Here is a 21,658-nt window from a genome sequence, read left to right as displayed (position 1 = left end):
GTTTGATTCCTGACATATGCTGTTAAGGCTTTTCAGGTATCTTATTTGTCTGTGTGCATGGAATGTTAGAAACATTAGATGATAAATCTTGAAACTTTAGAAGATAACAATGTAGAAGAGTTTGGATTTGATATCCCGCTTTATCACTACCCCAAGGAGTCTCAAAGAGGCTAACATTCTCCTTTCCCTTCCTCTCCCACAACAAACACTCTGTGAGATGAGTGGGGCTGAGAGACTTCAGAGAAGTGTGACTAGCCCAAGGTCACCCAGCAGCTGCATGTGGAGGAGCGGAGATGCAAACCCAGTTCACCAGATTACGAGTCCACCGCTCTTAACCACTACACCACACTGGCTGTACAGGCTGATACACCTCCCCACATCCATAAGGATATGGTTGCATCCAAAGCAGGCCAAAAACAGAATTCCTTTTCCAAGAGTTTCTTGTATCCTCTTAGTCCAGTAGAAGATATGGACAGACCAGCTTTCAATGAGAATATTCTGGAATCCTGGGGCTCCTCCAGATGACCATGATTCATCTTGATTTGCTTGCACACATCGTACATGGGGATTATGCAACGCCCACCCTTTACTGAACCTTCATCCTGACTCACTTGTGCATATGTTATATGTCTTCCCATCAGTCACTCATTTATCCTACTCTTTTAAATGCATTTCCCCTTTCCCTAACTACAAAAAATGCAATTTTTAAAACAGCAGCTACGTTGCACTGGTCAACCTTCATCCACTTGAATTGCACACACATTTTTTGGTAGGTGATTGCATCCTGCCCACAAAATACTGACAGTTGAGAGGCGACGCTGGCTAGGATGAATTACTGGTTTGATTCTAAACAGTTCCACAAATGCACCCTTTTGGCACCATGCACCAGCGTCTTAAGATGCCTAGAAATATGATGGGTAAAGTTAACACCAACATAACTGTTGGAACCATGTTCAGAAAGAGCCTTAGAAGCTGGTCACTGAATCTGAAGCTGAGCAGGTAACGGTGAGATAGGGGACATGGTCGTGTGCTGTTTTAAGCTTGTTGGGTTTCCTTTGGGGAACTTAAATGTCATTTGAGAGCCACTAGATGGCCATCTCTCTTCCAAGCTAGTGGGGGGGGATCACCCTCTCACTTTGCTTCAAATGATCAACATATTTCAGTTCAGTACTGCCTTAGGACAAGGGTATGCAAAAGTCAGCTATAAAAATGCAGATTCTTCACCAGAAAGGAATACAGCCCAAGGAAGAGAAAAACTTGAGAAATCCTGGAAATGGAAGGGATGCAATGCAAAAATGATAATGAAAGGCAGAGCCCAGCTTGTAGAGATGAAAGGAGACAGAGAAGAACTTGGGCGCCCTTATGAAAAGTGTCTGAAGATCATGGGTTTTGCTTGGAACATAGTGTCTGTACTTTAGGAAGGAATCTTAAAAGGGAACATAAATTGTAAAATGAGTTCTCTGAATACTTTGATGTGGCTGGTTGTGTTTCATATGAATTTGGTCAGAGAGGGTGGAAATGTCCTCCTAGGTCAATGATCTGAAAACTGCCAGAAGAAGATTTATGAAGGTTTTCAACTATATTGAGCACTGCGTGAGTTGCCATTCCACATCCTTGTGTACTCATAGAAAGAGCCAAAAATAAAATGTAAAAAGGTTATTTGCGTGATGTGCAGCAGTGGATATAGTTGTTACATATGTTTCTTAACAGAGTGGAAACTATTCTGGCTCAAAAAAAAACAAAAACATTCTTCAGATTATTTTTTTTAAAGGAAGGATATCGCTACAACTAGGGATGGGTAAATCTGTCAATTTTGTTTCTCTCTATTTTTAATTTCCGCAGTCTTAAGTTCAGTTTTCCACATTTCTACTTTGGAAATTTCTTTCAAAACAAATCTCATGAAAATTTCTCAGTATTTTTGTGTGAAATTTTTGTTACACATTGCCCAAGGTGCACATTTTTTTGCAAGGCAGTTTCCCCTAATATAATGCATTTTTTATTTTATTTTCACCAATATCCACATTTGATTTTCTTCCCACTTCTGGTATCACTGGAGGTTCATCCATTGTGCCCAGTGGCCTGGTCTTGTTGTTATGGAATTCTAGGTTGGTACATAATAAGGGCATGTTGCTCCATGCATGCTGGTCTGCATAACTAAGACCTGGTTGGGGGAACTGGGTGGACCAGACCTGGATGTATTAGATCATAGTTCTTCTGTACCTGGGTACTCTGTGTAACACCAGTCCAGTCCAGAGCTGAGCAGACCAGAGGGGCACCTTCCTCATATCTTCTATTTTCAGTGCAACTTCCTACAAAATGCTAGGGTAGGTTGAATAATACATTTTTAGTCACTCCAATATTATAAATGCTGCTGCTGCTGCTGCAGGAAAACAATGGCAAATATTCTGAGATATCCTGCATCTGCAAATTAAGATGGAGGAAATAATGTTAGACCTACATTATAGGGTCATGGTAAACATTAAAGAGATAATAGATGTGGAAATACTTTGAGAATTCAGGAAAAAGTATTAAATAAATACTAAGATAAAAGATAAAGGTAAATGACCCCTGGGTGGTTAAGTCCAGTCAAAGGCAACTATGGGGTATGGTGCTCCTCTCGCTTCAGGCCAAGCGAGCCGGCGTTTGTCCACAGGCAGCTTTCTGGGTCATGTGGTCAGCATGACGAAAACGCTTCTGACAGTTTATGCAAATACTGTAAAGTTGAAGAAGCACTTTGAGCATTAGTTTGCACTTTAATTTGATATGTTTTTGCTGTTCCAGTGCATTCCATGCCACTCCTCCTTTCTGAGTAAAGAGCATCACTGCACTTCATTGCAAACATTTACATATTTTTACCTTATATGTCCCGTCTTCCTGCTTTGTTTCCTAAGGTGGACTTTCCTGTCATGCATTGTCTGGATAGCATGAACATGCTTTTTCCTTTCTTTCATCTACCTCTCATTCTTGACATACTTTGCAATCTTACATTGCACATACCGACTAAATCACATCTGTTTTGTAATTCTTTTAGTTATGCTAACTAACATGGAAGGCAATGGTGAATAGGCCATGTTTCACAGCTTTGTTTCATTATTTTGGTTTAGAGGGAGATAAATATAGATTTGATGGGGATTCCTCAGATACTTACTTATGCAGAGATGATAAGAAAAGACCTAAAATCCAGCACATACATTTCCTGGGCAAACTTTGTGTTGAAGCATTGGGTATAAAAGTTTTGAATGGATGAATGAATTTATGTACAGTCCACAATGCTTGTTACTCAATTCACACTTTTGACAACCCACCCACCTTCAGCGATGTGCAATTTTAAATGTGTGAAGAACTATATATACTTCACAATATAACACGCCCACGAAGGAGGTTTCTGTTCACGTTATACCATAGAAGTCAAAGTATTACCACAGCTTTCTTTATCTGTATTCTACCTTTTCAGTTTCCTGTCTGTTAAACCTACCTAGGTAACAGCAGGGAGAAACCAAAACTGACTTTCAATTCAAAATATCTATCAGGGCAACATTTTATTAGGTGAACCAAAATGTCACAAAACAATGTGCAAACATTCAAATTCTCCATAGCCCTTTATCAAGCTATATGGTAAAAAGGAGGAAGGATGGCAACTGGGAGAGGAAGAGGAGGAAATATGCTGGTGGGTGGTGAAGACATGGAGTCTGCATTTAAACATAGTCTAAGGATGGAGTGCGTGAGGACGTAGCAGAAACTCTGGTGAGGGTTAGGTTGTGCATACACCGTACCTTTAATGTGCACATTCTTTCCCCCAAAGAATTCTGGGCACTGTTGTTTACCCCCCACAGAGTTATAATTCACAGCAACCCTTTATAAACTACAGTGCCCAGAATTCTGTGAGGGGAAAAAAGTGATTCAAATGTGCTTTAAAGGTATAGTATGTAAACAGCCTGAGTTAGGTGCTATATAGGTTTCAGGTCGTATCGAAGGCTGCCATGAAGAAGGAACATACAATGATTTGAAAATGTAGAATTTGACTGTGAGGTAACTGAGGTAAACTGAGCCAGACAAGGATACTAAAAGTGATGGTTGTGTGTGTACCGAGTAATAGCCAAAATGTATAGGACTGAATGTGGGCCAACCAAAACGGGGAAATTCATTCTTGAATATTTAAAAGTTTAATGTTGCTCTGATTTGAACTGCACTGACTTGTTTATAGGAAGTTTTGACTTAAACATTAGTTTCTAAAGTAAAATCACTGTTTAATCATTAAGTTGTCATGCAGATGTCTGGGATTCAGCTGCAGAAAAGTCCATTATTTCATCAATACAGTAACCAAATGAGTGGTCAGGTTGCCTATAAAAGTGTGGTATTTCTCAAAGCATGGTTTACATTTTAATATATTATATGTTGGTGCTTAAAAATAATGCATGATAATAAGTGAAATGAATTGAGAACAGGCCTTTTGAAAAATTATCAATATCCAATACCAAACTCATATATTTTCAAGCTCCATTCATTTTTGATACATCATTTTTGCCCTCCACCAAGTTTTTGATGTTGTTATCATTAATTTATTTATGAATCACCTTTTACCTGTGCCCCAGGTGATTTACAGATATGCCATAAAAACAGCTATATTGAAAGTATATAAATAGAAAGAAAACTAAAGGCATTTTTTAAAAAAGAAAGAAAATGAACGCCTAGGACAAAGACCTTTTCACCCTGGTGGAAAAACTTGTTGAAAATACCTTCAGTTGTTTGTGTCTGGTAGGAAACAATTTTGGCCCAGTGGGTCTGATCCTTATCTCTTTTCCCTGCCATGGGCCAACTCTGACATCACACCCTGAACCTACCAATCATGATTTCCCTACCCCAACCCTGTAGATTTAAGGCTTTATACTTCATTTGAATCCTCTGATTCCCACCCTCTATGCAACGACAACAACAGGAATGTAAAAAGCCAACTTTACTAAAACCCAGAACTTTCTAATTACTTTAACAATTATATGTGACTTGAAATTATTGCCAACCACTTGCTACTAGTGTAATGAGAAAATCAGAATTCTGTGATATTCAGTCTTAATAGGAACACACACCTTGATTTATTTCCTTGTGAACTCACTACTTTATTACTTTGTTACTAGCCAGCAAATATTTGAAGAGGCAGAATATGTTTATGCATGTTTAACTGGGGCAAAAAAAAAATGCACACCCAGTTTGTATAGGTTTTGTGCTACATGGTACATATTGTTCGTTATGTCGGACATTTCCTTCCCGATTGTTTTTGGAAGCATTGCTCATATTTTACATAAACCATGACTCACTTTTTTCCCTGTCATGGGCAAATATACAGTATGTCTTAACATCCCATCTGAAAAGTTCTCTGAACGTGCAAGGACACTTGGGGGGGGGGGGAGATCCAAGAGGAAATGCTTATCAGTGGCAGGAGGGAGGGGTGTGTGACCTAGTCAGTTTACTCCCCTTTTCTTGTCTGTACAGCTTCCCCTCCCAGAGAACAGCTGGGTGACAACAAGGAAGCTGCAGTTTACATACCACAAGAAACAGCCGGCTATCTTTTCACCTGAATCATAGGCTACATAACTTGAGACATTTTGGGAAGCCCCCTAGTCTGTGAAGGATTCAAATACAAGTTCCATCACTTGCTGTATTCCACACACAGAGAGAAAGACATGGATGCATTTTCTGTGATGCTTTTGTGAAGTCTTAGTGGCCTTCTTCTTGTCTTGAATGAATTCTCCCACACAACGTATGTGACTTGTTTTCCTTCGTCTGCTTTAAAGGCCTTTAGTGAACACAACACCCGACAGATGCAGGTGGGCATGGAGGATGAGAAGAGAACTCCAGGCAGCCTGTCAGAGGTAAAGGAGTGCACTGGCTGGACATATGTGTCTGTGGCAATTGGACTTTTCATTTTGTGCTAGGACCAGTAATACTGTATCTTGTATCAGGCTGTAATTGTTGCAGTACTCTAACCTAGAGGTTGCCTAGGGTACTGTCTTAAAGGCACCCTGATTTCTCTGCTTCTTTGTCATGTATGTAGAACTTTTTCATCTTGCTGCTATGAAAAGATGCACAAGCTCCTGCTACAATAAGTTTAAAAATAATAATTATTATTATTTATTGTCAATTATTATTTATTTATTATTATATTATTTATTTATTGTCAATTATTATTGACAATGAAATAAAAATGTCTTTTTTCTTTCTTTTTTCAAAGATTGTTCTTTGTTAATGTAAGATATACAAAGCATCTAATATTATACATCTATTATTGCTGTGCACTCTGGAAACTTATATAGTTTGCTTAAGTCACATTTTCCAGGGGGCTTCTAATTTACACTGAAACAGTACCTAATAATAATAATAATAATAATAATAATAATAATAATAATAATAATAATAATAATTTTTATTTATAACCTGCCCTCCCCAGCCAAGACCGGGCTCAGGGCAGCTAACAACCAATAATAAAAACAAGTTGATTAAAATACAATTTAAAAGATTAAGATACAACATTAAAACATTAGGGCGCAATCTCTTCATAGGAGGAGAAAAGAAAAAGAAAGAGGGGGAGAGATTCTAAGCCAAAGGGCAGGTGGAACATAATATGCATATGTTTTCTTTTCTTTTCATAGGATATATTGACAAAGAAGATGCCAGTAGGTGTACTGGAACAACAGATTATATCATTGGAAAAACAGAGGCAAGAGGTAATTTTTAAGCATTTTTTTGGACAAGCTGATGCACTGCAATGGGTTGTTCACTTGGAGTTTTGGGTTGTAAATTCATTCATTAATCTTTCTGGAGGAAACCGTGGCTAATCTTGCTTCTCCTATGCATGAATTGCATCATGCATGTGGTTGAAAATTGTGTGCATAATTATGGTTCATGTTTATATGTACATGTAAAATGTATCAGGTATAGATGCCATAATAAAACCTGGTCTTTGAAGCAGCTTTGAGCTCAGCTGGACTTTCCTTACACATTATGACCAATAGGTTTGGCCTCACATGTTGACAAAAAAGATTTTGGAATCAAGGAGGCATATATCCACCTGTACAGTTGTCTATTTGAAGTAGCCATCTATTTGAAGTATTGTGTGGTCCAAGTCTGGTTTGAACATAGAGACTTAAGAAGGAAATTGTGCCTTGAAGTTGCCTATTGACATCACCTAAAAGGCAGAATGAGCAGGCACACAGTTCACTTGGTCTCCCCACTATGATGTATTGTAATGTATGTCTATTGATATTTTCCCTCTAAATTTTCATGTATACATATAAATTAGTATATGCAAATATTATGCAAATCTGTGGCCTCTTTTGCCCTTTTTCTTGGTAGTGTGTTGTAAGGGGCTATCCTGTCTGGAATGCTTACATGATATAAAGGATGGGAAAGAAGCACATTTCATGCTGCTGTGAACTAAGTGAACTTTCAGAGCTGTGAGGGAAGTCTGCTCATCTTAGAAATCCCTGCAGAAAGTCTTGTGTTTAACATTTGCATTTCCACAGCATTAAGCCTGACTCAGCTGCCACTCCCGATTCATCTTGCCCTAGCATTCATTCCTATGCTTTATATATCATACAAGGCAAACGGGACAAAATCTATTGTAAGTGTTTTTTGATAGTAATACAAAACAGCTGTAAGTAGTGCCGTTAAGAGGTTGGAAGCAGATATAATCAATAAAACCTTAAATGACCTGAGGCTTCCATGCTTTAAGAGCCACATTCTTCCAATGACTCTTGCATATCTCAGGAAATACCAGTGTTGGGGAAGGCCCTGTAGGTCACAGCTCACACCAGCTTTGAAACTTCCCACATTTAAGAATCCACCAAAGTCCTGTCCTCTGTTTCTTCTGAAATGTTTTTCCTCAGGCAAGAATTTGATGGTGATTGAGCATTATTTTACTTGGTTAAATTAAAATTTAAAATATTTATGTTTTATCACTATTCCTGTTCTGAGAATGAGGAAATAAGGCAAATGAAATCTCTAAAATAATATACCAGTTCCAAGGTTAAAATATAAGACCACTGCAGGTTTCACACTTGTAATGTGAGAATAAATAATGTACCTAACACAATTAGTTAATAATTTCAGCTGCTGGCAGTGAACAATCAATGGGATCAGCAGTTCAGGCGAATGAAACAGCAGTATGGAAAAAAGGTAAATTTCTATTTAAGTGTGACAGAAGTGGAGGCTACCTTTCTATACTTTTAATCTGTTTTGTTTTGTCTTGTCTCATTTTTAAAAAGGGGAAGTTAGAGTAGCAGAAAGGGTGGGCAAGGAACAAAAACATATACTGCTTTTGAAAACCTAGCAAGTGCATCTGATGTACGTTTGATGTGATGATTGCTGCAGTCTTTTAGAGAGGATAGTGAATTCTGATGACCAAAGAAGCAGAAGAGTTTGGATTTGATATCCAAGGAGTCTCAAAGCAGCTAACAATCTCCTTTCCCTTCCTCCCCCACAACAAACACTCTGTGAGGTGAGTGGGGCTGAGAGACTTCAGAGAAGTGTGACTAGCCCAAAGTCACCCAGCAGCTGCATGTGGAGGAGTGGGGAAGCAAACACGGTTCATCAGATTACAAGTCCACCGCTCTTAACCACTATACCACAGGTTAGGGCAGGCATAGGCAAACTCCAGCCCTCCAGATGTTTGGGACTACAATTCCCATCATCCCTGACCACTGGTCCTGTTAGCTAGGGATGATGGGAATTGTCATCCCAAACATCTGGATGGCCGGTGTTTGCCTATGCCTGGGTTAGGGAGTGAAATTCAGAGATGGCACTGTTTACCATTAATTGTGGTGGTCTTCTCCCCCCACTCCCTTTGCTACCTCATGTGCACCTTCAGCATATAATGAAAACTGTATGGTGAAGATGTCAGATGCATTTTTGGTGAGGTGTGAGTTTTACAATTTGGGGACTGCCGCAGAGCCTACACCACCCCGAGCCTCTGCTGATCTTAACACCCAAGAGGGGCTCCAGATGGATTTGGCGTTGCCCTGGAGCACTGTGGGGTAAAAGATGGTGGCTACTACAGTAAAATGGCCACTCCAAATGATGCTAGGTTCAGGTAGTTTGGAGAAAAGAAAATGGCAATGGGACCTGTGGAAGAAGTGTGTTAGTCTTTCAGCTGTTGCCAAAGGTAATGAAAAAGAGAAGACCATGATACTGCTGTTAATGCTGAGCTGTCCCATCCACCCAAATTTCTGTCCCCAAAATGTTTGCTGCTTGTGAATGGGGTTGTGAGCTCAGGAGGTTATCTGGTCTTTGCTCTAGTCCTTTGTTTAAGTTGGGTGAAGCTGAGTTCTGGGTCTGAAAAGGTTAGTGTTTTAGAACATAAAAATAATACTAGTAAGCTGTGATCTAGCAAGTTTTAAAAGTACTTTGCACACAGCATTTCAATAATCTGTACAGTGGTACCTCGGGTTACATACGCTTCAGGTTACATACGCTTCAAGTTACATACGCTTCAGGTTACAGACTCCGCTAACCCAGAAATTGTGCTTCAGGTTAAGAACTTTGCTTCAGGATAAGAACAGAAATCGTGCTCCGGCGGTGCGGCAGCAACAGGAGGCCCCCATTAGCTAAAGTGGTGCTTCAGGTTAAGAACAGTTTCAGGTTAAGTATGGACCTCCGGAACTTAACCTGAGGTACCACTGTAGAACAGTCCTGTAAGGTTGGCTAATATTAACTTTATATAACCAATAGGAATGCGGGCCAGTGTCTGAAGATTAGAATCAGTGACTTGTCTTTTTCTTTTTTTAGTTACCTGAAGTAAGATTTAGATCAGGGATTTCCCCTCATGCAGCACAGCTAACTCCCCCCCCCCCTTTCCTATATAGGTTTATCATTCCCCATGGGACAGCTCATCACAAGCTTCAGAGGCTCAGCAGCTTTTGACTTCTAAATCTCATAAGCTTAGTCATACAGATTTGCCCTGAAATGTATCTTACAGCATGTGGCAGTCCCTGCATTCCCACGTTGACCATTGTGTTGCCCGGCCACTGCATCCTGGTGAAAGAAAGGGATCTATCTTACCTCAATTATCCTTGTGTCACATTGCAGGTCACAGATGTGAAAGCACAACTGGAAACAATGCAGAAGACTGTCAAGGAACTGGGAAAAGAAAGGCATCAAATGCAGCAGGAGTGTAGAAGGCTGGAAGCCCTGGCCTCAAACAGCCTCCTACAGGAAATGGTAGGAAACTGTTGTTTTACTCTCACCAGGGTGGGGGTGGGGATTTTAGTATTCATCAGTCTAGTTAAAGTTGTGTTTGCAGTTCAAAAATGACTGAAAAAGTAGAAAAGTAGTAGAAAAGTTATCTAGCTGACAGTTTGTGTTGCTCTTAGACAAAGAAAAAGAGAACAAATGCTTCTGTAGATGTTATATGTGCATTTATATACAGTGGTGCCCCGCAAGACGAATGCCTCGCAAGACGGAAAACCCGCTAGACGAAAGGGTTTTCCATTTTGGAGGTGCTTTGCAAAACAAATTTCCTATGGGCTTGCTTCGCAAGACGACAATGTCTTGTGAGTTCCTGTGGGGTTTTTTCCCTTTCCCCCCCTTTTCCCCAAGCCGCTAAGCCGCTTATCAGCTGATCCGCTAAGCCGCTAAGCCGCTAAACCGCTTATCAGCTGATCCGCTAAGCCTGCTAAGCCGCTAATAGCGCTAATCTGCTAAGCCGCTAATGGGCTTGCTTCGCAAGACGAAAAAACCGCAAGACGAAGAGACTCGCGGAACGGATTCTTTTCGTCTTGCGAGGCACCACTGTATATGCATCTATACTCATTAATGAGAAAGGTTTCGGGGGTAAACCCTGAGGAAAAACCCATACCCACTGCCTTTCTTTGGTAGAAGAAAATGCTAAGGAGTAAACCCTACACAAGTCTGGAGTGGAGTCCCTAAGGCAGTTGGATAGTGTTTTGTATGCCTTCTTTTGGCAATTCCTGCAGCCAAGCTGGTGACAAATGTATTGCCCTGTTTTCCTTTGGACCTCATCAGTGAGGCCGAGAGGCAGATCTCCATATGCACTGCCCAGGCCTGGACCCCAGAGAGGTCACTTTGGTGCTGCCAATGCAGCAAAAACAACTCAGGAGAAAACAGTTACAAGTCTCTGCAGCCACAGCAGGTGCTGTGATTCTCCAGACTTCATCCCTGGAGAAGCACTCCATTGTCTCTCAAGACAGAAAAATGCCAACAGCAATGCGTTTATATACGTTGAGCTATCACTTGGGTACAGTTTCAACCAGCTCTTTAATAACAGGAGCTTTGCAATCTCACTGAAGAAGAAGAAGAATGAACTTTCTTACGGTCACAGACCAGCATAGGAAAAACATATACTAAAGTAGTGGTTAGGAATTAAACAGATAATTGTAAGAGCAAATAAGGACAAAGAAACAAGCATAGGATAAAACATGTGAATAAAATGCAAGATTAAACACTGATAATGGATGAATAAAACCTGATAATAAACAGATAAGAGCTATGAAAAATAAAAATTAAAAAACACGCAGTTAAAACAACTGTAAGAGCATAAGGACTAATAGACATGCAGTTAAAACAACTATAAGAAGTAAAACTTAAGAGAGTACAGGTTTTGCAATATGAGCCCTCAATTTAGGTTTTGTGGTTTGTGACACAAACTATCCTTCAGTGAATATCCATCATGGAGTGCAAAATCTAGCAACTGAGAATGTGACATCTGGGTTTTCATCCTGGAGTTGTAGGGAGATGTTAAGTTGTTCTGTACGTCCTGGGAATTTTTGCTGGACAGGCAATCTCACTGATCCCCCCCCCCCAATGCTTTCTAAGTAGCATAGAACCAAACATATGGAGGCTTTTGTAGGCCAATATCAGAGAGCTGTTGTGCTCATGTCCTGCTTATGCGCTTCACATAAGCATATGCAAACAGAATGCTGCACTAGATGGACCTTTGGTCTGATCCAACAGGGTTCTACATAACTCCCCAAGGGCCATAAATTCAGAAATATGTGAAATTAAAATATTAGAATATAAGAAAATCTAATCTGCATGCTAAAATTTTGACTAAGTAGAGGAAGAAAAAGCATTTGCAATGGAGAAGCCATTTATCAGTGGCCTTAGGAGGGATCATGGTCCATTGATGGAGTACACACTTTGTATATGGAAGGTTCCAGATTTAGTCTCTATTATTTCAAGTGTGGTCTGAAGGCACATGAAACCATCTCCTTGCTGAAGCTAAGCAGATCTGGGTCTAGTCAATGTCTTGGACAGGTGACATGGGAATCACATGTATGTTAACTTGGGTTGCATGATGAAAGAAAAAAGAAAATAAATGTAAGAAAATAAATCAAGTTGCACATGATGGGAAAGGACCCTTGCCTGAGACCCTGAAAAGCCACTGTTGGCCAGAGTTGGCAATACTGGGCTATATAGACAAATGATCTTGTTGTTTAGTCGTGTCCGACTCTTCGTGACCCCATGGACCAGAGTACGCCAGGCACTCCTGTCTTCCACTGCCTCCCACAGTTTGGTCAAACTCATGCTGGTAGCTTTGAGAACACTATCCAATCATCTCGTCCTCTGTCGTCCCCTTCTCCTTGTGCCCTCCATCTTTCCCAACATCAGGGTCTTTTCCAGGGAGTCTTCTCTTCTCATGAGGTGGTCAAAGTATTGGAGTCTCAGCTTCACGATCTGTCCTTCCAGTGAGCACTCAGGGCTGATTTCCTTAAGAATGGATAGGTTTGATCTTCTTGCAGTCCATGGGACTCTCAAGAGTCTCTTCCATCACCATAATTCAAAAGCATCAATTCTTCGGCGATCAGCCTTCTTTAAGGTCCAGCTCTCACTTACATACATCAGTACTGGGAAAACCATAGCTTTAATTATACGGACCTTTGACCTAACTTCATCTAAATGTATCTTCCTCTTTTCTGGTTTTCAAAAACAAATTATCAATCTATTTTCTAGCAGATGATTGGTCTTTCAGACAGAGTGAAACTACCCTTTTTCTTATAGAATCTGGCACATTTGATATTAGGCAGGTATCACTGGAGTGACTAAGACTGTTAGTTTCATTTATTTATAGCTCTTGACCTCGGAAGTCAGTTGACTTTTGAGACAACTGAAGTATTCCGTTTACATTTCAGGTTGGATAAAGTCTTAGGCTAAGCTATCATTGAAGCACAGCCAGTTTTACCATTAGGCAAAATGAGGGGTCCACCCCAAGCAGCGGATTTTTGGTGTCATGAAAGGGCAGACAATTGGGGAAGAGCCACTTGTGAGATTCACCCATAACTTTTCATGCTCTGTTTTTACTTCCTCTTAACTGTCTGGACTTTGTGTCTGGAATTGTTCTTGTTTTAATTATGTTGTAACCTACCCTGGAATCATATGATGAAGGGTGGCCAGAAATATTTCAAATAAATCTGGGGGGGATCTCCTCCTGCTTTGTCCCCCCCCCAGTAAGTGCTGTCTGCTTTGAAACTGTAGGGTGGAACAAATTCAATATAAAATACAATTAAATCCCCCCCCCAAGAAGTCATTCCTTTGGCTGGGGATTGTGGGGCTACTCTAGTGCTCCAACCATGACCTCTTCTGCCTCCTTGACAGACACATCGCCCAACAACAAGGCCTTCAGGGTGGTATTTATAGATGTGAAGGGGTAAGCTCTATATTTCTTCAGCTACCTCATGCAGTTTTATGACCTATATGTGCCACATGAGAGCCCAAAAGGTAGTCAATAGAATTTCATCAGACTTTAGTGTATCTGGGATGAGCTATCCATCAGTTTTGCTGCTGTTTTCTTTCCGAGAAGTTTGGCACGCTTCCTTGGAATAATAAAAAAAAATACAGCACATCTGTCAGACCAAGAAAAAATGCAACCATCTGCACTTTATCAACAATCTATGTGTTTTTACATTCCAGAGAGACAAAACAATCCTAAAGGAAGAGAATAGACTTCTGAAAGAAGAAGCCTCCTTAGCAAATACAAAAAAGATTCATTATGAACGTGAAATATGTCAGCTTAACAAGGTAAGGATATTCTTGTTTCAGAATATTGATCTCTTTGCTTTGAAATCTTTACCTGCTCAGGTAAAGAAGTTTATCCAGTTGGCAGCTACTGTTTGTAAAGTTGGTGAGCATTCTTTTTGTCACCTGCTGCACTAATAGCTTCTGAGAACACAAGTTAATAAAATTACACGAAAACATTATTTGCAAAGAGCATGCTTAAGGTGGCTGTCTTTATTTTAAAAGAAACACAGCCATGCAGGGCCCCGATCCTTATTATGCTGCTGGTCCAGATTGGGGGCTAGACCAGTACCCCACTGAAAATGATCCCTAATGCTATTTGCTCCCTCAGCTGCTGTTTTTAGTAAGTCGCACCTTCAGTGGCAAATAGCAGCTGTGCATTTGTGTATGAGATTTTTAAGGAGAAACCAGGTCAGGAAGAGGGTATTTTTTTGGTAGGGGGAAACATGTTTGAACCGAGTTTGTAGTTTGTCCCCCCTTCACTCTAAGTGACGTGAAGACTATTATAACAACAACCTACATTATTGCATGTTTACTCTGAGGAAACACCATTTGCACTGCACTTCCCTGCTTCACACTTGATGTGAATGCTGGGGCACAGAAACAGGAGAGAGCTGTTGTGCTAATGCATTTGCTTGTGGGTTCCCATGGACATCTGGTTGGCTTCTGTGAGACAGAATGCTGGACTTAAGTTTGGAGGAGATGGGGAACTTCCAAAATGCAACTCCCCTGCCCTCTATATCTGGCTCTTGGGACACTGTCCAGATCATGTCTCCTCTCCCCAAGCCACACTTCTCTCTGGCTATGCTCCACATTCTCCTTGCGTCCTTGTGCCTGGCTGTATTGTTTCCTTGAATTGTACTCACCTTGATGGGGGGTGGAGAGATGTAAGGTGTGTTTGTGTGTGTAGAAACCTGTGGCTTCTGTGTGGCTGGAATGTTGCCTACTGAACGAAGGTAGGAGTCATGCCCATCCACTTTTGGCTCTGACCCTGACCACCACTGGCATGCAGTCACTGGAAGGGAATATGGTCCCTGAGCTGCAAGATGTTCTCAGCTCCTCAGAGAGGCTGATCCATCTGATCTTTTTATGTTCTAACTGATTTTGCATGATGCAACAAATGCTGTAAATATCTTAGAGTAGAAGTAGGGAATCTGTGGCCTTCCAGACATTGCTGCCTATTGTAGCTATTTGGTAAAGTGCAACTAAATCTCCTTAGCTCCTACTTTTTATGTTTACTTTCTGAATGCCACAAATTCTGATTTATAGTTTATATCATATCACATCTACTAACAGTCATCTCAGTTCTCTGAACTCCCGTCCTTATGCAATCAAATGGTGGTGCGCTCACACAAGAGGCTGATTATCTGTATACTTGCAGTATACAGATAATTTTTTTAAGCCCAAAGGGAAGAGGAGTGTGGGATGACTGCTGAAAGGGTGAAAACAAACAGAAAACTAGGGCATGGTGAGGGAATAAATAATATGGACTGGAATACTGAACAGGAACACTCAGTGCTGCAACATTTTGTTGCAAGCCCCCCATGTATGTTATAGTTTATCTGTACGTTTTTGCCTTGTACTCAAGAGGCTGTGTGCCAAAATGATGGTCTCCCCCTGCCTGTGTCTCTTCCACCCTTTCTCTCTCATGTACAAGAGAAATGGGATGATGTATGTTTCTCTTGATTATTTGGAGAATATGGCCTGGATCCAAATCTCCGCATCTTAAGCAGCTGGAACTAGGTGCATGTAACCCACTTAGATACTCGGAACACCAAGAATAAGTTGTTTGGGGAAGGGAAAGCAGGAATAATAAATCCAGCCCCCCCCCCATCTTGAAACTATGATAGGCAGAATTAAAGTATTCAACAGGGGCTATGCATTACACCCCAGTTCTTGGAGTAGGGAAAGGAAAATCATACAAGCAGCAGCTGTTTGTACATGCAGATCCACACCGAGCTTTTGCACACAAACCAGCCCTGGCTGGATACTCCAGGTGTATAGCCAGCTTCTAAAATGTTGCAAAAGAAGAATAGAAGGCCATTGCTGGAGAGGCATAAAGCATATTTCCACCAAGAGAGGTTACATAAAGCAATGAGGGTATTTCCTTTTAGCCCTATCTCCTGGTAAACCACGAACACTTCCTGAGGAAACACATTTCTCTGAAAAATAGTTCTATCTAGCTTTAAGCTGAGCGACAAAACACAAAACTTCAACCATAAAAAAATACACTGTCATTAAAATAAAAACGTTAGCTCTGGTCCACTTGAATCCTGCAATTAATTACAGGTGGAGAAACAAAATGAAATGTCATAGGCTAGCATGCAAATAAATAATGACTTTCAGGAAGCATATTGTTGTTATTTACAACCCAAGATTTTTGAGTCATGACATAAATTGTGAGAATCTGAGGGTGGCAAAACAGCCAACAGTATTTTTCACTGCACACTAGTGGAAAGTTATAGAAAACACCTCAGCATTTACAGCTTAAATGCCTCCTCTCCACCCAGATGTTTACCTATGGATATGATCACTTCAAGCTTTTAACTTGAATGCAAAACTCTCATATATCATGAATTGAGAAGTAATTGGGAACTACCAGTGTGGTGGAGCAGTATGGTAGAGATGCCCTACCCTCATTGTCATTGTTGCAGCTTACAGTACAGTTGTACCTCGGGTTAAGTACTTAATTTGTTCCGGAGGTCTGTTCTTAACCTGAACCTGTTCTTAACCTGAAGCACCACTTTAGCTAATGGAGCCTCTCGCTGCCGCCGCGCCACCGGAGCACAATTTTTGTTCTCATCCTGAAGCAAAGTTCTTAACCTGAGGTACTATTTTTGGGTTAGCACAGTCTGTAACCGGAAGCGTATGAAACCTGAAGCGTATGTAACCTGAGGTACCACTGTACTTGGATAGTGCAGGGAAATTAATTAATTAATTAATTTTTATACCCTGTCTTTACTCCAAGGAGCTCAAGGTGGCATACATAGTTCTCCTCCTTCCCATTTAATATTCGCAAGAAGGCTAGAGCACCGTCAGCCCAAGGTCACCCAGTGAGCTACATTGTTGGGTGGGAATTCAAGCCCTGGTCTCCAATTTCCTGGTTCAGTACTCTAACCACTACAGTGACTGACTAAAGAAGTGCTATAGGAACTTACTCAGTGTTACAATAAAATTATGTTTATATGGATATAGAAACATGTCTGCAAGAATCCATAGGGCAACTGATACATTTATAGCACAATCCTATACATGTCTGTTTATTTGTACTTCCTGGTAAGTTTATATGTACTTCTTGCTGTGCAATCCTGTGCACACTTACCTGGCCCACTGATTCCCAAATAGATGTCCAGGATTGTGCTGAAAGAATTACATGTTTCAAATGGCAAGGAGACTTAAAAAGGTAAAGGGACCCCTGACTGTTAGGTCCAGTTGCAGATGACTCTGGGGTTGCGGCGCTCATCTTGCTTTACTGGCCGAGAGAGCCGGTGTTTTGTCTGCAGACAGCTTCCAGGTCATGAGGCCAGCATGACTAAGCTGCTTCTGGTGAACCAGAGCAGTGCACAGAAACACTGTTTACCTTCCTGCCGGAATGGTACCTATTTATCTACTTACACTTTGACTTGCTTTCGAACTGCTAGGTTGGCAGGAGCAGGGACTGAGCAACGGGAGCTCACCCTGTCGTGGGGATTCGAACTGCCGACCTTCTGATCGGCAAGCCCTAGGCTCTGTGGTTTAGACCACAGCTCCACCCACGTCCCTTGGCAAGGAGGCTTAACATATGGCAAAAGAGAGATCTGGAAGTGGGGGAAACAACCCTCATCAAGAAGAAAAAATGACATAAGGTCATCTTTGGATAAGAGAGCCTTGAATACAGCACGCAAATGTATTGTCATCTCCACAGGTGTAAGCCACATGGTAACAAGAAAAGCCAAATGAGATCTCGTGCACATTTACTGCATGGTTAACAAAACATATTGAAGTCAGGTTACGATTTGGAACCAATTAGAGGAACTCTTAAATGTAAATGCACTTTGAGTTTGTTAGAATGTAAGGGGTTTTGGTTTTGTTTTTTTTTTTTGCCTTAGTTCCAGTCGTCCTCTCATTTGTGATTAGTTACAATAATATGCCTTATTAAAAGCTATCAGTTTCTAAGTTACTCCTAATTTTGAGGAATTAGATAGTTAGGACTGCATTTCGTCGGCATCTGTCTGTCTCAAGAGGCAATGGAGTATATATCCAGGGGTGTAGTTAAACTGCTGTGTTAGCAGCACTGCAGCGACCTCTCCAGGGCACAAAAACCTGGGCAGTGTGTATGGAGGCCCTGGGCTGCCCAGATGACAAGACCCTGCTCTTGGCCTCACTGATGTGGTCAAAAGGAAAACAGAGCAATATGTTTGGCACCACCTTAGCTGCAGGAATTGTTGGGAGGAGGTGTACAAGCACCACCCACTCCAGGTTTGTGTAGGGTTTACTCCTCAGTCTTTTCTTCTTCTGAAGATATCCTGCAAGGCAGCAGAGGTTTCAGATCAGTTTTCCTTCTCCTAGATGGGCTACCTTTCCAGGTTGATGAGCCTCATCTGCCCAGCTAGGACTAGGAGTTTGGTTTTCTGATAACTTAGAGCACAATCCTAACCATGTTCACTCAGATGTCCTGTGTGTTCAATGGGGCTTACACCTAGGGAAGTGCAGCCTGAATAGTACTGTTGCCTAATGTGATTTTAATGATATAATATGCTGGCCATATGTATGTAAGAGTTATTTTCTTTTATAGTTGCTATAAAGAATTACACAGTGTTCTATTTATCAGTTAAAGTCAGCATATCAGAGGCAGATGTATGTACTTCACATTGCTGATTTTTCTTGGTTCAGGGCATTCTGCTATGACCAGTTTCAAAATCAAATAAAAGCTTCTCTAAATACAGAGCAATCCTAAGTAGGGATGAGGAGAAATTCAATTCAGTTCATATTTAAAGCCTAATCTTTAGCCAATATTGCATAGAAGGGTGTGCTTAGTAGGGGAAATTCTCACGAAAGTGTTTCTCAACCTTTTAAAATTTGCCCTTCTTAATGGAGGGTGCAATCCCAAACACACTTACTGGGAGGAAAGTCCCATTGAACACAGTGGGACTTGCACATAGGTAAACATGCATAGGACTGCACCATAGGACTCCCTTGTTGTGTGGGCTCCACTGCCATGACCAGCCCAACCACAATAAAGGGCTCTGCAGGCGAACGTGCTGAAATTCTAATACGCAGTTGAATGCAGCCTGGTGGGAGTCTTTGGACTGTGGTAATAATACTAATCTAACACTAAGTTTTTAAAAAAGCAAGAAAATGAGGTATTTGACTCCCTCAAAAAACTAGCATACATTATTTCCCCTCCAAAGAATCCTGGAAGATATAGCTCTATGAAGAGTAAACTACACGTCACAGAATTCTTTGGGGGAAGCCATAGTTATTAAAGTGGCATAAATGTGCTTAAATATTCTACCACCTTTAGGTTGGGATAATGGGACTGGGGGCGGGGATTGATCCCACAGATGCACACATATCTTTGCTGTGTGTGCTGGGGATGGTGGAAGCTGCCACTTTATTCAAGATATCATTTTCTCTTCAGGTGTCTTTGCACCTCCAAGGAATGGGGGGCTGTCCCCAAGTTTGAGAACTCCTCTTGCAATGCAGATTCCCCACCCTTTACTAGGGATTATAAATATGTTAGTTAGAAAGGCTAATGTAGATTGTACTGCTTAAAAAACAATGATTTTTATGTAGTGAACTCCATGTGTAAAGTACTTTTTTTCTTTTCTTCCTTTTTGGCTACAGGCGCTTCAGGATGCCCTGAAAAATCAAAGTGCCCCCTTGCATGTGCCTCCTGTAAATGCCCAGGATATGAACTGCAACCATGAAGAGATGAAAATGCAAATGGAAGTTCTCAGGCAACAGGTATAAATGGATTGCAGTAGCATTGTAATTCATTTAATTCTAAAGGAAGAACTCCTTGGTTTTAACATGAACATTTCATTCTGTGCATGAATTCCACGATGAGCTCAGAAACATTATAAATGAAGGTTGGCATTTTCAGTATAAAGTCTGGTTTTCAGATGTAGCACTACCATTTATACTAGAAAACTTCAATAATAAACAGCTAGATCAGCTCACACATCCTCCCCAACCAGTTGATCTATATTTACGTTTTGTTTTCATACTGCTATTTTAGTTGCAATACTCCTACTCAACTCACCTATCAAATGCCACCGATGGGAGTGGATAATCAAGAAGCCATGTGCCTTTTCCCCATTTTTGTGAGACTACATGTTGCTCATGAATCATGTTCTTCTTAGTGCAAGACTTTTCTTTAGTTCAATATTCTAAGTGGACAGATAAATTAAAAGCATATAAAGTGTCCCCAACTGGCTCAAATAAACTCCATTATCTGTGGAATGGAAGATTGATTTAATCAGTGTTGCAGAACCTCAGGAAAAGATGTGCTGCTACCTCTCTCTCTCTCTCTCTCTCTCTCTGTCTCTCTCTCTCTCCCCCCCCCCCCGTTTCCTTTTAGACAGGAACCCATCCGTTTAAAATTATGTTACTTTCCAGTTAACCTTAGGTTTAAAGTCTGTCATTCTGGACACTGTTAGAGTCAGTTGCTGAAATACAAATGTGTAGGATGGGAAGGCCCGTGGACTAAAATACTTGTTTCTGTCACGTTTGAAGGGCTGAGCCAGATTTTACTCTCATGTAATGCATGCCACATGTGGAAGGGTAAAGCCTTGAATTTGATTGTTCAATAATGGATTGTACACACAATAAAACAGAGGATATCATTCCCTCCCCCTCTTCCCCCTATACTTCAGAGGGCACTTAAATCTAGAGTCTTTTTTTCTTTTTTTGTATCATTTCATTTTATGCATCCGTTGAGATGCTGTGGAGTTCACACTGCATATTGGAGGACAGAAGGTTCCAATTCCATGTTATAAGGACATTTTGCACTACCTCCTTTAGTTTTCTAAGCCTCCTTCATGTCTTAGGCTTGCAGTAATTATAATAAGGGTTGTGGGGACGATATAATAAGGGGAACCAACAGCAGAGTCCATGGACTTGCCCCATCCCCCCTCCTCCTACCTTATCGTGTCTGTTTGTATGGAAAGGGTAGGAGAGGTCACAACCATTCCCCAAGACTCAAAAATAGAGGAAGCTTAGCCAAACACAAAGGACTCTACTCTTTCCCAAAGAGAACCAGGATGGAAGCCAGCTGTGTGAAAAAGCAGATAGCGTATGCCCATTGGCTGATCAGTATCAATTAAACATCTAGAGCAGATTATCTACTTGCTTTATGGCTTCGCCAGCCCTGAATTGCTTCCACACTGTAGTCATTTCTTCCTTCAATTATTACAAATAATTTGAGAAGTTATTGCCAATGTGATTTATACAATATCTTCCCTGTTACCCTCACCTCTTTTTAAATACCAGGTTGGTGGTGATTTTAAAACAAAGCAGATACTGCAATTGCATCTCTATTCCTGAGCAAGAACACTATTCTAGGGAGTAGGTTCGGTTAAAGCAAGTGATTCTGGATAAATGTGTTTTTGATCTCCCTTTAAGGCTGCATTAACACATCAGTAGTGCCTGAGTA

General features: G+C 40.9%; 1 protein-coding gene across 1 annotated transcript in view; it reads left to right on the top strand.

The window, feature by feature from the left end:
* Nucleotides 1–21,658, top strand: part of TNIP3 (TNFAIP3 interacting protein 3) — a 63,581-nt gene that overhangs the window by 17,463 nt on the left and 24,460 nt on the right. The window contains exons 3-8 of the mRNA XM_083460349.1: nt 5,790–5,867; nt 6,645–6,719; nt 8,104–8,169; nt 10,078–10,209; nt 13,918–14,025; nt 19,849–19,968. Coding sequence (XP_083316475.1) covers nt 5,790–5,867; nt 6,645–6,719; nt 8,104–8,169; nt 10,078–10,209; nt 13,918–14,025; nt 19,849–19,968 — 579 coding nt within the window. The remainder of the gene's footprint in view (nt 1–5,789; nt 5,868–6,644; nt 6,720–8,103; nt 8,170–10,077; nt 10,210–13,917; nt 14,026–19,848; nt 19,969–21,658) is intronic.

The sequence above is a fragment of the Podarcis liolepis genome, assembly GCF_965112155.1.
Source record: "Podarcis liolepis genome assembly, chromosome: 9".
NCBI classification, from domain to species: Eukaryota; Metazoa; Chordata; class Lepidosauria; order Squamata; family Lacertidae; genus Podarcis; species Podarcis liolepis.
Note: the sequence above shows the minus strand (reverse complement) of the source record. Positions and strands in the feature narration are given on the sequence as shown.